Consider the following 15112-nt stretch of genomic DNA (forward strand, 5'->3'; position numbering starts at 1 on the left):
TAGTAAGAATCAGGAAGAGCCCTATGATTGATGTAAAGATCAGGGGGAGGTGCGAACTTCAGGGGGAGTCTAGCACATACATACATGTCACTATCAAATGTGAAGGGTGCGTTGTACTCTTTTTCTCCTACGATCAAGGTTCAGTTTTTCTCCCACAGGGTTTTTGTGACGTGACGAGGTTTTTGACGAGGCAACAGATCAGCACCATCGGCATATCAGCGCGCGGCACAAGGGGGAGTGTTCTAGGATATTCTCTATGTGTGCCTTGGCCTTATGCCAATAGGATATGTAGTTAGACTAGATCTATGTATTCATATCCTTACCATATTGGTACTTGTGTAATTCCCTATATAAATGAATAAGATGATGATTCTCTTGCTATCTCTTTGTCTCTACCATTAATCCTTCATCAGGTAAATGTTCTATCGATGTTCGATATTTTCTTGATATATCTATCAAGATTTCTTTTATTCGAACCACCGATACTTTAGTCCTTAATATTTGGTGTGTAAATATGTTACACCATATTGACGACTAAGATCTGTAACTTTATTAGACTAAAATTACATGGTGTATTTACATGTAAAGAAAACCCTAGCGCCGGACCATTTTCCCGCCAAATCTTTTCTATTTACTGCATTTCAGTGTAGAAATCACCATTCGGGGCAGTCATGGCGGACAAGAGAGATCTCCAAACACCCCCCAAGAAGAGATCCAAGTCCTCCCGACCATCATCGGATCCCAAATCCTCATCCCCTTCTCTCCCTCCTACTCCGCTCTCCGCCACTCCCCGCCGATCCACGCGCCGCCGAGCCTCCCTCCACTTTCCGACGCCGCCACCCAAGAAGAGGAAAACCCCCAAATCGACGGCGGAGAAGAAGCAGAAGCAGCAGGTGTTTTACAAGAAGGTGGTGTACGACGGCGGCGAGTTCGAGGTAGGAGATGACGTGTATGTGAAGAGGAGAGAGGATGAGGATGAGGTGGAGGTGCAGGTGGAGGAGCAATGTAGGGTTTGCTTCAAGTCTGGGAAGGCTGTGATGATTGAGTGTGACGATTGTTTGTGTGGATTTCATCTTAAATGCTTGAAGCCTCCTTTAAAGGAGGTTCCCCCAGGAGATTGGGTTTGCGGTTTTTGTGAGGCTCGCAGATTGGGGAAAGAGGTCCAGCTCCCAACACCCCCCAAAGGGAAGAAGCTGGTTAGGACGTTTCGAGAGAAGCTTCTCTCCAGCGACTTGTGGGCTGCCCGCATTGAAAGTATCTGGAAAGAGTTGGATGGTACCTATTGGTGTCGGGTGCGTTGGTATGTAATCCCGGAAGAGACTGAAGCTGGAAGACAACCGCATAATCTCCGGAGGGAGATTTATCGCACAAATGATTCGGCCAACATTGAGGTAATACCATGATATTCTTTATCATTCATTAAGTCAACTAAATGCTGAAACACTGCTATTTTCATTCACATTTCTTTTTCATTTTGTATATGGATGTTGGCTGAACCATAGCTCCTTGCATTTTGGAATCTTGTGATGAAATGGAATTCATACTGCCAAGTATTTACAATTCAAGCACTCTATTTACTATTTGAGCGGTGATGGTAGTAGGACTAGAGATTCAGCCTTATCAGATTATTAAAAGTTTGTGAGGAGTGCCTCTGAGTTTGAGAAAAAGGAAATAAATAAGAGCAGACCGTTGGGGGATGATTTATGTAATTGTAATCTGGATGGGAGGTTCCCAATTTGTTTCCCCTACTTTTGTTTGCTTCTAGCAATCCTGGATTCGCTTTTTACTGTGGTGCAATATGTCTTGCTAGTCATTAATGTATGTATCATGTACTGATCTCTTGTCTGTTCTTTATATTGTCTCTTTTTGAATCACAAATCTACAGGTGTATTATAAGAGGTTGCAATGCTATCCCTAAGTTCACAACTTTGCTAATTTATTTTCTGACAGATGGAATCGATTCTTCAACACTGTTTTGTAATGAACCCTAGAGAATATGCCAAAGCCAATGAAGGGGATGATGTCTTTTTATGCGAATATGAATATGATATTCACTGGTACAGTTTCAAGCGTCTTGCAGAAATTGATGGTGATAAAGAGGTAAACATATCATGAAATCTCCCACAATTGTATACTAAAATATAAAGGGTCACTTGAAATTTTAGTTTTTTACCACTTGGCAGGATGATGATGCTGAGAGTGATGAAGATTGGAAACGTGACAAAGACTCAGACTCTGATACTGAAGAAGAAGTTGAGTTTGAAGAAGAGAGCACAAAGAATATACTAGCTAAACCATCTCGAGCTCATGAGTTGGCTGCAGTACGGGCACTTCTCTGTTTTTTTGTTTATTTATCTCAGGCTTGTGACTATAGTTTGTTTTCTGCCCGAAATTAAATTAGTCGATTATGCATCTACAGAATTCACATAAGGGGCGGTTCTATGGACTTCAAAAAATTGGAATGAAGCAAATCCCTAAGCATGTTAGATGCCATAAGCAGACTGCTCTTGAAAGAGCAAAATCAACACTGCTGTTGGCATCATTGCCCAAGTCTTTACCTTGCAGGGATAAGTATGTAAGAATCAGTGCATCAAAAATTTTCTTTGCGTTCGTTATTTGAACAGTTTAATGATGGTTCCTGCTTTTACACAGAGAAATGTTGGAGATAAGTGCATTCATCAAGGGTGCCATCTCTGATGATAAATGTCTTGGACGTTGCCTCTATATACATGGTGTTCCGGGAACTGGAAAGGTTAAATTAGTTCTATTCTTTAAATAGATAGCTACATTAGTTGAAAGCCTATAAATTTCATCTTTTTATGCATAAAACAACTTTTACTAATTCCCTTCATTATCTTTGTGTAACTGCAGACTATGAGTGTACTAGCAGTAATGAGGAATTTGAGGTCTGAAGTTGATGCTGGAAGTATAAGACCTTACTGTTTCATTGAGATAAATGGTCTAAAATTAGCATCACCTGAGAATATCTACAGGGTAAATTAGCTTTACACTGATGCTCCTATGCTTATCAAGATTGGATACTGCTGTCGTCCTTTAATATAGCTTATGTTTGCACAGGTTATATATGAAGCATTAAGTGGGCATCGAGTTGGTTGGAAAAAGGCTCTCCACTTGCTAAATGAGCGATTTTCAAATGGAAAGAAGTTCGGCAAAGACGATGACAAACCTTGTATTCTTCTTATTGATGAACTTGATCTTCTTGTTACCAGAAACCAATCGGTAACAATTTTTCCTCTATTAGTTGGTACCTTGGGCATATTATGATGTTAAAATTGTTTTTAATTATTTTAGACATGTGCTCTACAACATTCTTTAATACTTTGAGAATTCTTTAAATATGCAAATGTTAATGAAGTCCTCTTTTGGTTTCAGGTTCTCTACAACATTCTTGACTGGCCTACTAAGCCAAACTCAAAGTTAGTTGTAATAGGTATACTTTTAGCTTTCACTTGTTGGATTATCATTGCATTTATACAGCAAGCAGTGGTGTTTCTCTTATCAGATGCCGGGAATAAAATTAGAAACAGTTATCTTAAAAAGAATGATGTTGACTATGGTATGCTGTTAACTACATCCGTAACTCCTAATAAAATATATATATTTCAGGCATAGCAAATACCATGGATCTTCCAGAAAAGTTGCTTCCTCGTATCTCAAGTCGAATGGGAATCCAAAGGCTTTGCTTTGGCCCCTATAATTATAGGCAGCTTCAAGAGATCATTTCAAGTCGGCTTAGAGGAATTGATGCATTTGAAAAACAAGCTATAGAGTTCGCTTCAAGAAAGGTTGGTATATCTTTTATATTTCATCAGGAGATTTTATTTGAGCCTCGATCTTTGACATTATTTAAACATGTTTCTAGGTAGCAGCTATTTCTGGAGATGCTCGTCGTGCATTGGAGATATGCAGGCGTGCAGCTGAAATCACAGATTACCGCATAAAGAAGCTAATCTCAACTCCCAAGAATGCTTCTGAAGGTATACATGCTTCAACTGTTGATCACCAGACTGACTTCTTCACGAATTGATGCTTTGAAGAAAAAAAAAATGATTGAAAGATTAGTACTATGTTACTACTATCTTTTGGTCCTCTGTCCTGTCCTATACAGCTATTTATCTTTTCTGGTTTTATATTGTCTGGTCATGCAAGTGTTTGCAAGAATATGTTGCTACCAATCACAAAACTGACTGATTCCATTTATGATAATTTAACATACCATTTGATAATAAGGTTGTAAAACCTACTAGTTGTGCAAATCACATCCTTCTTGAACAGCAAGTATTGCAAATTACATATAAATAAATAGATAAGTATTATGTTTCTAGTTAAAGTCTGCTTCTACCGTTGATTACTAGAAACAACGCTAAATGAGGAAGACAAACCCAGTGTGCATGCTCAAGTGGTATTTATTGAATTTACTTTCTTCGGAGGCCATTTTTAGTCAGACGGCCTAGATGCATTGAAATGTGTATATTTGTGCTCTGAGTATGTCTCTACACTTTGACATAGCTATTTGGGCTTAGTTCAGAATTCTGATGCTTTCTTTTGATGTGCTGTGAGCCTGTCACTCTCCAAGCCTCATTGTACTTGCCATGATTCTCTTCAAAAATCTTGGCATATTTAACCAAGGAATTATAATTATTTACTTCTTTTCTTTCTTCTATTTTGAAGTATTGAAATAAGAATACAACAAAGAAAAAGAAGAAATTCTCTGTTGCCTGATTGGTATGACAAACCATCGTCCTCTCTTGCAGCTCTCAAAATATCTGTGCTTTCTTGTTGGAAATTTATTTTCTTCTTCTGTAGCTTCAGTGCTTTTACCTTACAGGATTTATATGTTTGAACTCTGCAGGAAAAGCACTTGTTGGTATGGCAGAGGTTGAAGCAGCCATACAAGAGATGTTCCAGGCACCTCATATCCAGGTATCTGTTCTTGACTTCATTTATTTTAATGGTAGAGTATCTTAGAAGACAGAACCAATGCTCTTCAGTGAGGTGTATATTTCGGTGTCTCCAAAAAAAAAAGTTGCAGTTAAGAGTTGACCTTCTGGAAACGGATAGATTTGCTAACTCCAATATGACTTCTATTCCTTGCAGGTGATGAAAACTTGTTCCAAACTGAGTAAAATCTATTTGACGGCTATGGTATATGAACTCTATAAAACAGGAATGGGTGAAACTACTTTCGAGAAGGTGACTTTCTTAGCTTTCCCCTGAATGATATGTCTATTTACTTTATGTATGGTTCATTCATATTCTTTGTATTTGAATTTTAGTATTTACCACAGATGGTGGTACTCATTAGGCTTGACAGTTCAGATACTGGCTAATAGAATCACCCTGTTTTCTGGAAAACTGGACAATCATCAATGTGCGTCACAAATGAAAACCAAATTATTTTAATTTAGTGCACCGGCCTCTTTCATGTATTTACTGTAGAATTCTAGCATAGGAGGTGTAGTTTTGTGCGCATTATGTTCTCATCAAAGTTATTGTTTGCATTGCAGTTGGCAATGACAGTATATAATCTGTGTACAAGCAATGGAGAAGCATTTCCAGGACATGATATGCTCTTGAAAGTTGGGTAAGGCGTACTATATTAAGTTCTGACCATATGCATGTGGCATAACCTAACCATCTAAGAGGCTAAGACTATTTCTCTGCATATCAGTTTGAAACAACATTGTTTTAGTACCTTTAGTGTCATGCAAAATGTTCATTGCTGATGTACCTGAAAGGTTATATTAAGTTGAGACCCCTTGACATTTATCTTCTTAGATGGTGTATAAGGCTCATCTGGAAATGGCTTTACTTTTATTACATCCATGATTCTTAAATGCTCAAGTGATTATACAAAAGAACTGATATCACCAGTGTCTGTAGTTGTCTATTAAAGAACTGGCTTCATTAATTATATCCTAACATGATATGCAATTCTTTTTATCTTTTTTATTTAATTATTTTTTATTGTCATTTTGGCAGTTGTAAGCTTGGTGAATGCAGAATTATTCTTTGTGAATCAGGAGCAAAGCACAGGTTACAGAAATTACAGCTCAACTTTCCGAGGTTTGTTCTTTTTCAAGTCTTTGTAATCACTGATTAGACTAGTCTCACCACCGGCCATCCTTATTTTAGTAGTTGTATAATAGTAGTCAAGTATTATGTCATAAAGAGCCTCTTGCATTTTAAATATTTGGGTAATACCATGATCATAATAGGTTCAGTCCTCTCTCACCAAAACTTCAGCTGCCAATTTGTATTCATGTTTACATTAACCCAAGAACAGAAGTTATATCAACTTTTGTGTTTGCAATGTACTTCACTCGTCCATCTTACAGCATTGCCGTTAAAAAAAACCCTTGGATTGTGATTTGATATGATTCTATTGGCTATCTTTCAGCGATGATGTAGCATTTGCACTGAAGGAAAGCAAGGAATTACCTTGGTTGGCCAAGTATCTATGAGCAAGTACCTCAAATTTTAAAACTTTTGGTTCGGTATGTTTAGCGGCCCTTAGGACTTTCAGTAATCGTCACTGAACTGACCAAACCGAGATAGTCATGTAGCTTGCTCTTTGTTCTTGGGTGGAAGGTTTATTAGATATGGTCGGAACTAGGTGGATACAAGCTGTGTCTAATTGGACTCGAGCTGAATCTTAGCGGATTTGAGGATCTTCTGTCGGATGAGTTTACTAACAAAGTTTGTGGCGATTTGTCAGTTGTCAACAGAGAGAAACCAAGACATTCAATGTAGTGAATGATTCTACCATATTACCTAAATTTCTAGTACCTTCAAATAATAACATATCAAAAGTATTTTCAGTCCAGATGTTGTACATGAAATCTGTATCCAGTAACTTACGTGGTAATATGTCGCCGCCCATATTCTACTCTGCATTAATTCTAAGCACACCGTAACTCGATCTATTTTACCCGTACTTTCTTAGGTAAGCAGCTTTAAATTTAAGGGAAAGAGTGACCGTCCTGCACATTTCAAATCAAGGTCTGTTGAAAACAATATGGGGGTTAAATCGCTGCTCCAGTTACTTGTATCGGTTGAGCAAACGAAGCAAGCCCATGCTCACATGATCGTCTCCGGCCTGACCGCCAACACCCAACTCATGGCTCATCTCCTCTGCTCCCTCTCTCTTTCCTCCTCACCCCCATTCCCCTACTCTCTCTCTCTTTACCACTCCATCCCCTCCCCCACTGTTTTCGCCTCCAACAACATGATCCGCTGCTTCTCCCACTCCCCCTCACCTCCCCACTCCCTCCTTCTCTACTCCTCCATGCTTCTCCGCCACGCCAAACCCAACAACTACACTTTCACTTTCCTCCTCCAGGCCTGCAGCGTCGCCTCTGCTCTCCCCGAAGGAGCCCAGGTCCATGCTCATGCCATCACGCTTGGTTTCGCCGACTTCGTCTTTGTCAGAAACGCCTTGATTCACTTGTATTCTTCTTGTTCTAGTCTCGAATGCTCCGCAAGGGTGTTTGAGGACAATGTCGGCTCCCGAGATATCGTTACTTGGAACTCGATGCTGTCTGCTTTTGTTAGACATGGGCAGATTGATAATGCGCGGAAAGTTTTCGATAAAATGCCCAAGAGAGATGTCGTCTCCTGGAGTAGCGTCATCTCCGGGTACGTGCAAAACGGGATGTTAGAGCAAGGGTTGGAGTGCTTTAAAGAGATGAGAGACAAGGGGGTGAGGTTGAATGAGGCCACGTTGGTCTCGGTGCTTTCGGCGTCTGCCCAGATGGGTTTGCTAGAACACGGCAGGCTAGTGCACTCGCTTGCAGAGTCCTTCAAGTTCCCCTTGACTGTTTCGCTTGGCACCGCATTGATCGACATGTATGCCAAATGTGGATGCATTGAACAGTCTAGACACTTGTTTAGCACGATGCCGGCCAGAGATATATGGACATGGAATGTTATGATCTGTGGATTGGCCTCTCACGGCCTTGCGAAAGAGGCACTCCAACACTTCGAGAGGTTAACTAATGAAGAAGGGCTCCGTCCCGCCAATGTCACCTTCATTGGTGTCTTGGGTGCCTGCAGTAGAGCAGGTCTGGTTAGTGAGGGCAGACATTATTTTAAAATAATGACTCACAAGTACGGCATTCAGCCAGTGATGGAGCATTATGGGTGCATGGTTGATCTCTTAGGCCGTGCAGGGTTCGTAGATGAAGCTGCTGAGATGATTGACAAGATGACGCTTCCACCCGATCCTGTGTTATGGGCAACGCTACTTTGTGCTTGCAGGATGCATGGCTCAATAGAATTGGGAGAAAAGATTGGGAATAAGTTGATTCAATTGGATCCGACCCATGATGGGCATTATGTACAACTAGCCGGTATATATGCGAAAGCAAAGAAATGGGAAGATGTTGTTAGAGTTAGGAGGTTGATGACTGCGAAACACACCAATAAAGCAGCAGGTTGGAGTTTGATTGAAGCACAAGGTAAAGTTCATAAATTTGTTGCAGGGGATAGAGAGCATGAACGTTCCCAAGAGATTTATAAAATGCTAGAGACAATTGTAACTCGAATAGCGGAAGCTGGCTACTCGCCAAATGTTTCATCGGTGTTGCATGATATAGGGGAGGAAGAAAAGGAGAATGCAATAAAGGAGCATAGTGAGCGGCTTGCAATGGCATTTGGCATGTTGGTAACAGGGAATGGGGATTGCATTCGGATTGTGAAGAATTTGAGAGTTTGTGAGGACTGCCATGAGGTAAGCAAGATAATATCAGAGGTGTTTGGGAGAGAGATTATAGTGAGGGATGGAAGCAGATTTCATCATTTCAAGGAGGGCAAGTGTTCTTGCCTTGATTATTGGTAGATTAGCCTTTGATATTTTTATTTTCTGATTCTATCACCTCCCTTCTTTTTCATTGATCCCTTTGTACTGTTAAGAATTAGATCCCTGTCATTCTCATAGAACTTGTTTTCTCATGTGTCCCCACTTTTAACATGACCAGAGATATGTTTTAACATGACCTGATCAGTTCAGTAAAAGTAATTATGTGGCGCTTATGAACAACGGGGGTTTCGTGGTGTAGTTGGTTATCACGTCAGTCTAACACACTGAAGGTCTCCGGTTCGAACCCGGGCGAAGCCATTATATATTTTTCTTTTTTCCTTTTTTTTTCTTTCCCTTTTTACTTTTTGTTGAACATTTCGTCTTCAAACATTGTATGATAAGAAACGAAGATGGTGTTTTCTGGATCCCTTCGATTCAATATAAGTTTATCCTATCAAAATTGGTATCGTTAAATTTGATACTAGTAATACGTTTGGATGTTGAACCGAAACTTTCAATCATAACATTGAGTAAATGTCTCTCGTATATATCTTTTAGACGATAATTTTCACTCTTAGAAAATAAGATCAAAACCGACACCCTTATTTTTACAAACTACACTCTTTATGACAAACATTGTCCAAGAACTAAAGAACATGTGAGAATGTAGCTTATAAATTACGAGTGTCAATTTCTCAACCGCTTTACAAATTCAAAGACCGATAACCATGAGCATAATCAAATGTCTTTTCTCGAAATCACACGATATTGCCAAAAAATTTACATTTAAAAAGAATTTACAAACGAGTTTCGTTTCACACCAACGAAGTAATAATAGTAATTTTGTATAATTCTACTAAAAAAGTTAAAAATAAAACCTTGGTAGCGGACAGTGTGCCGGAGAATTATCCACCGACAAAAAAAAAAACAAGACACAGGTGATTGATCCTCTGTTATTACCTGCAGTACGGTTTTCTGTTATAAGAAATCATCACCTCCTCCGCTGCTTAACACTCTACTTCTACTACAGTACACCTACTCTACTCTACTCTCACAATCACAATCCCCCACCTCGGAAAATGGAAACCCGATTATCGCGGACCAAACACAAATCCGACGTGGCAGCCGTCCTCCGAAAATCATGGTACCGTCTCCGCCTCTCCGTCCGCCACCCCTCCCGCGCCGCCACGTGGGACGCCATCGTCCTCACGGCGGCCAGCCCCGAGCAAGCCGAGCTCTACCACTGGCAGCTCACCCGCGCCAAGCGCATGGGCCGCATCGCCCCCTCCACTGTCACCCTCGCCGTCCCCGATCCCCTCGGCCAGCGCATCGGCTCCGGCGCCGCCACTCTCCACGCCATTCACGCCCTCGCCCTCCATTTCCGCAAAATCAGGGGCCCGAACTCCCAGGTAAAACAGAATGTAACTGCCTAATTCTATCACACTGATTGCATGATTTTACATTAACAATGTATCAAACATCAAAATCTGGTTAAAAAAGGTAGTTGAAAGTATCAGGTTTTCGACGAAATGTAGATTAAAGTGGCTGAAATTTGTTTGAATGGGCCTATTACGAACAGGTGGCAGATACAGGGGATGGAGGTTCGGTATCGGAGGGAAGGGGAGATGGGGAGGTGGTTGATGATCTTGAGCAGATGGTTAGCTACATTGCGAAAAAGCATATATTGTTGCTTCATGCCGGAGGGGATTCTAAAAGGGTACCGTGGGCGAATCCCATGGGGAAAGTGTTCCTGCCACTTCCTTACCTGGCAGCTGATGACCCTGATGGGCCGGTACCGCTGCTTTTCGATCATATACTTGCAATTGCTTCTTGCGCAAGACAAGCTTTCAAAAATGAAGGTTATTCCTCAAGTTAATTGCATCAGTCTATACATTACCTGAATATCATTTAGTAAAGGATGTAGTGAGGTTGAGATTTGTCTATGTTCACCTGTTCCCATGTCATTTTTTTTTGGATCTCAGATTCATAATGTCAGTATTTCTTTTTGGTGTTCTGTTGTTGTTTATGATGTATGATTACATTGCCGCTGTGGCATTTGGTTCATGACACTCAGTTCATTTCTCTCATCATATATTACACACTCAATCATGTTACTGTCTTTGCAGGTGGGATGTTTACTATGACTGGAGACGTACTTCCATGTTTTGATGCATCCAATATGGTGCTTCCAGAGGACACATCCTGTATCATCACAGTTCCTATCACCCTCGATATAGCGTCTAACCACGGTGTTGTTGTGGCATCTAAGAGTGGAGATGTTGAAAATAATGTCAATTTAGTCGATAACCTCTTACAGAAACCTAGTGTAGAGGAACTTGTTAAGAACAACGCAATTCTTGACGATGGCAGAACACTTCTTGATACTGGATTAATAGCGGTCAGAGGTAAAGGGTGGGTGGAGCTTGTTACACTTGCATGTACCTGCCAGCCAATGATTTCAGAACTTCTGAAGACTAAAAAAGAGGTAAGTGTATGGTTTTACAATAAAGTGAACTGGAGTTTGTTGGAAGCTTTGTAGTAATATCCTGTACACAGGTTTCATTAATCGTGTGATACTGGTTGACTTTCAGAAACCTTTGAATTAAATCCCTTTTTATTTATTTTCATTTGTTTTTGTTTTTCAGATGAGTTTATATGAAGATCTTGTAGCAGCTTGGGTACCAGCAAAACATGACTGGCTGCGGCTACGCCCCTCAGGCGAAGAACTCGTCAGCAGATTAGGAAAGCAGAAGATGTACAGCTACTGTGCTTGTATGTGTAATATTGATGCCAATATCCAAATCTTAAATTTTTCACTTATTTTTAATACCTATATGATATATATTTTCAACGTCAGCTTCTTGATTTCACTGCAGATGATTTGTCCTTCTTACATTTTGGAACCTCAAGTGAAGTTTTGGATCATCTGAGTGGAGCTGGTTCGGGACTGGTCAGTCAAAGACACCTTTGTTCTATCCCGGGAACCACTCTATCTGACATAGCAGCTTCTGCTGTTATTCTTGCTAGCAAAATTGCACCTGCTGTCTCTATTGGGGAAGATTCTCTCATATATGACTCAACCATTTCCAGTGGGATACAAATTGGTTCCCTTTCTATAGTTGTTGGTATTAATGTTCCAGACGTTAGTGGTAATGCAGCAGAAAATCGATTTAGATTCATACTTCCAGATCGTCATTGTCTTTGGGAGGTTCCCTTAGTGGAATGCACTGGAAGAGTAATAGTGTATTGTGGCCTTCATGATAACCCCAAAATTTCACTGTCTAAAGACGGGACTTTTTGTGGGAAGCCTTGGAGGAAGGTCTTGTATGATTTAGGAATTGAAGAAAATGACCTTTGGAGCTCAACCGATAATCAGGAAAAGTGTTTATGGAATGCGAAGATATTCCCTATTCTTCCTTATTTTGAGATGTTAAGTGTGGCAACTTGGTTGATGGGCTTGAGTGATAAGAGATCTGAGGACTTGCTATTGCTGTGGAGAAATGCATCTCGTGTCAGCTTGGAGGAGTTACATAGATCAATTGATTTTTCAAAAATGTGTACAGGGTCCATTAATCATCAAGCAGATCTTGCAGCTGCAGTCGCTAAAGCTTGCATTAGTTATGGCATGCTTGGATGCAACTTATCTCGTTTGTGTGAAGAGATTCTGCAAATGGAAAATGTAGGAGTCAAGATATGTAATGAATTTCTGGATCTTTGTCCCACACTCTTAGAGCAAAACTGTAAGATTCTTCCTAAAAGCCGTGCATACCAGGTTCAAGTTGATCTTCTTCGAGCATGCAACAACGAAACAGCAGCATGTAAGTTGGAGAACAAAGTTTGGGCTGCAGTTGCTGATGAAACTGCTTCAGCAGTAAAATATGGTTTTAAAGGTAGAGTTTATTAGTCATATCCACATTGCATAAGGTTTAAGGAAACAGAGAAGAAATTCTCTCAGACAACAAAAAATAAACTCTCTGATCAATTATTCATTTCTGTCATCCCAAGTCTCTGAGTGATACATGGTGCATAACATGTATCGCTCTGGAGTTCCATATATCCTATCAAGTTTACTTACGATATACATGTTGTTGTTTGTGATATGTAGAACATCTGTTGGATGCCCCCATAAATATCCCTACTCCAGCTTGTAAGAACATTGGGTTTAATGGCTCTGTGGATGATTCTTTCCAGCCTAGAAGGGTGAAGGTTGAATTGCCAGTTCGTGTTGATTTTGTTGGAGGTTGGAGTGACACTCCTCCATGGAGCTTGGAGCGTGCTGGTTGTGTTTTAAATATGGCAATGAGTTTGGAAGGTTCTCTTCCAATTGGCACCATCGTAGAGACAACAAAAACCACTGGTGTCTTTGTCAATGATGATGCTGGAAATGAGTTGCATATTGAAGACTTAACTTCAATTTCTACTCCATTTGACCACAGTGATCCATTTCGGCTTGTTAAATCTGCACTTCTTGTGACGGGCATAATTCATGAATATGTTCTGGCATCAGTGGGATTGAAGATTATGACTTGGGCCCATGTTCCTCGTGGCAGCGGCCTGGGTACTTCTAGTATCTTGGCAGCTGCGGTTGTGAAAGCACTTCTGCAGATTACTGATGGAGATGAAAGTAATGAAAATGTTGCAAGACTTGTTCTGGTATTAGAACAGCTTATGGGGACAGGTGGTGGCTGGCAGGATCAAATTGGGGGTCTCTACCCTGGCATTAAGTTTACTGCAAGTTTTCCTGGAATTCCGCTGCGACTACAAGTCATCCCACTTTTGGCTTCTCCTCTGTTAGTTTCAGAGTTGCAGCAACGCTTGCTTGTGGTATTTACTGGTCAAGTATGTCACTGCCTTCCATTTCCACTTGAATATGCATCAAGACTCTTTTTGCATTACCAATAACTGCATGCCAGAGAGCATGACACAGAGCCCTGGTTTCATGAATCTATGGCTAAGTTCTCTTTATCTCTGTGATGTGTCCACGCAAATCCTGGTTTGTTGGACTGTGTCTAAAGTTATGTTGGCGCCTAGCATGTGACATATTGTCCACAATTTATGTTTTCTATTCTGTAGGTCTAAGCTCATGTCATGTTTTTCTCACCTGAAATGCAAAGCAATTTATGTGCAGGTTCGACTAGCACACCAAGTCTTACAAAAGGTGGTAATCCGATACCTCCGAAGGGACAACCTTCTCGTATCCAGCGTCAAGCGCCTCGCCGAACTGGCTAAGATCGGAAGAGAAGCTCTTATGAATTGTGACATAGACGACCTCGGCGACATAATGCTAGAGGCCTGGAGGTTACATCAAGAACTCGACCCTTACTGCAGTAACGAGTTTGTCGATAGACTTTTCGAATTTGCACACCCATATTGCTCCGGCTACAAGCTCGTCGGTGCCGGTGGTGGAGGCTTTGCCTTGTTACTCGCCAAGGATGCCGAGCACGCAAAGAAACTAACACATTTGCTCGAAAAAGATTCAAACTTTGACGTCAAAGTATACAAATGGAACATCTTCTTAGATAAGTAGAGTTTACACATATCTTATTACAAGGTGCATTATCATATATCATATTGGTTCTTGGTTTCTCATACATTCTTCCATTTCATTCGAATTCTGTATACTATTAAATACCATACCACAATGTATCATTCTAAATACTTCGTATCAAATATTGTTCATGAATCATGATCCAAAGGAACTCTGGCTTTGGAGTTGCAATAGTATTTCTCACACTTCTAAAAAAGAGAGAGACACAAAAAAAAGAACATAAAGACATGAAAGGCGAGCGGCAAATATGAAAGTGGAGCCATGTATAACGTGGGAACAAGGCAAAGAATCCAAAGCATTCAGCTTTTCTTTTGCTGTTTATAAATGGAACAAAATTGATTACGATATTGAAGGGTCGTTGGGCTCTACACTATGAGAGCATATTGCCCACTTGTTCTTTAAAGACCCCAAGTCAATTGAAGTGTAAAAAACCAAAGGGGTCATCACATCATAAACACCTACGAGGCTACGACCTACCCATCATCATTATCATCATCATGAATTGATATAAAAAATCCAATGCTGGTTTGGTGAAGGTGGTTAACCTGATTCCTTGGTAAACGAATCTTTCTTATCTATGCTTCTCTGGTTGTGTTTTGTTTATTTGGTTGAAGTATCTAACGATGTGGGACTCTTAATGTACGTTTTGGTTTCTGTTTTGTAGAGTCTGTTTCTGATTTGGTTGGTTGTGGTAGAGAGAGAGAGAGAGAGAGAGAGAGAGAGAGAGAGAGAGAGAGAGAGTG

The 15112-nt window shown here is 40.5% G+C and overlaps 4 protein-coding genes and 1 non-coding gene across 5 annotated transcripts in view; all 5 read left to right on the forward strand.

Annotated features, from left to right (window-relative positions):
- Positions 1 to 671: 671 nt before the first annotated feature.
- On the forward strand, positions 672 to 6485 carry LOC101313162 (origin recognition complex subunit 1-like). The gene is made up of 15 exons (XM_004308241.1): positions 672 to 1391; positions 1951 to 2100; positions 2184 to 2321; positions 2420 to 2571; positions 2653 to 2752; positions 2872 to 2994; positions 3079 to 3240; positions 3394 to 3451; positions 3628 to 3806; positions 3884 to 3998; positions 4874 to 4944; positions 5119 to 5214; positions 5529 to 5605; positions 6004 to 6087; positions 6422 to 6485. The coding sequence occupies exons 1-15, from the start codon at positions 672 to 674 to the stop codon at positions 6483 to 6485; spliced, it is 2289 nt and encodes a 762-aa protein (XP_004308289.1).
- Positions 6486 to 7039: 554 nt separating this feature from the next.
- Positions 7040 to 8860, forward strand: LOC101313457 (pentatricopeptide repeat-containing protein At5g66520-like). The gene has a single exon (XM_004308242.1). The coding sequence runs from the start codon at positions 7040 to 7042 to the stop codon at positions 8858 to 8860; it is 1821 nt and encodes a 606-aa protein (XP_004308290.1).
- A 205-nt stretch (positions 8861 to 9065) lies between these two features.
- On the forward strand, positions 9066 to 9139 carry TRNAV-AAC. The gene has a single exon. It is a non-coding gene; the product is annotated as a tRNA-Val (tRNA).
- A 761-nt stretch (positions 9140 to 9900) lies between these two features.
- Positions 9901 to 14502, forward strand: LOC101313747 (bifunctional fucokinase/fucose pyrophosphorylase-like). The gene is made up of 7 exons (XM_004308243.1): positions 9901 to 10230; positions 10455 to 10680; positions 10948 to 11306; positions 11467 to 11593; positions 11698 to 12711; positions 12927 to 13660; positions 13950 to 14502. Exons 1-7 carry the CDS (start codon positions 9901 to 9903, stop codon positions 14346 to 14348), a joined length of 3189 nt encoding a protein of 1062 aa, XP_004308291.1. The 3' UTR covers positions 14349 to 14502.
- A 566-nt stretch (positions 14503 to 15068) lies between these two features.
- LOC101305103 overlaps positions 15069 to 15112 on the forward strand; it is a 2211-nt gene continuing 2167 nt past the window's right edge. Inside the window, exon 1 of the mRNA XM_004306595.1 lies at positions 15069 to 15109. The gene's annotated coding sequence lies outside the window, so the exon portion shown is untranslated. The remainder of the gene's footprint in view (positions 15110 to 15112) is intronic.

This window comes from Fragaria vesca, linkage group LG7 (genome assembly GCF_000184155.1).
Source record: "Fragaria vesca subsp. vesca linkage group LG7, FraVesHawaii_1.0, whole genome shotgun sequence".
NCBI classification, from domain to species: Eukaryota; Viridiplantae; Streptophyta; class Magnoliopsida; order Rosales; family Rosaceae; genus Fragaria; species Fragaria vesca.

Excerpts from the sequence above, each read along its gene's own strand:
- LOC101313457 (XM_004308242.1), top strand. The coding sequence starts at position 7,040 with ATGGGGGTTAAATCGCTGCTCCAGTTACTTGTATCGGTTGAGCAAACG.
- LOC101313162 (XM_004308241.1), top strand. The coding sequence starts at position 672 with ATGGCGGACAAGAGAGATCTCCAAACACCCCCCAAGAAGAGATCCAAG. Across the intron at positions 2,101-2,183 it reads AAATTGATGGTGATAAAGAG|GATGATGATGCTGAGAGTGA; the intron begins GTAAACATATCA and ends ACCACTTGGCAG. Across the intron at positions 4,945-5,118 it reads TCCAGGCACCTCATATCCAG|GTGATGAAAACTTGTTCCAA; the intron begins GTATCTGTTCTT and ends TATTCCTTGCAG.
- LOC101313747 (XM_004308243.1), top strand. The coding sequence starts at position 9,901 with ATGGAAACCCGATTATCGCGGACCAAACACAAATCCGACGTGGCAGCC. Across the intron at positions 10,231-10,454 it reads TCAGGGGCCCGAACTCCCAG|GTGGTTGATGATCTTGAGCA; the intron begins GTAAAACAGAAT and ends GGAGATGGGGAG. Across the intron at positions 11,307-11,466 it reads TTCTGAAGACTAAAAAAGAG|ATGAGTTTATATGAAGATCT; the intron begins GTAAGTGTATGG and ends TTTGTTTTTCAG.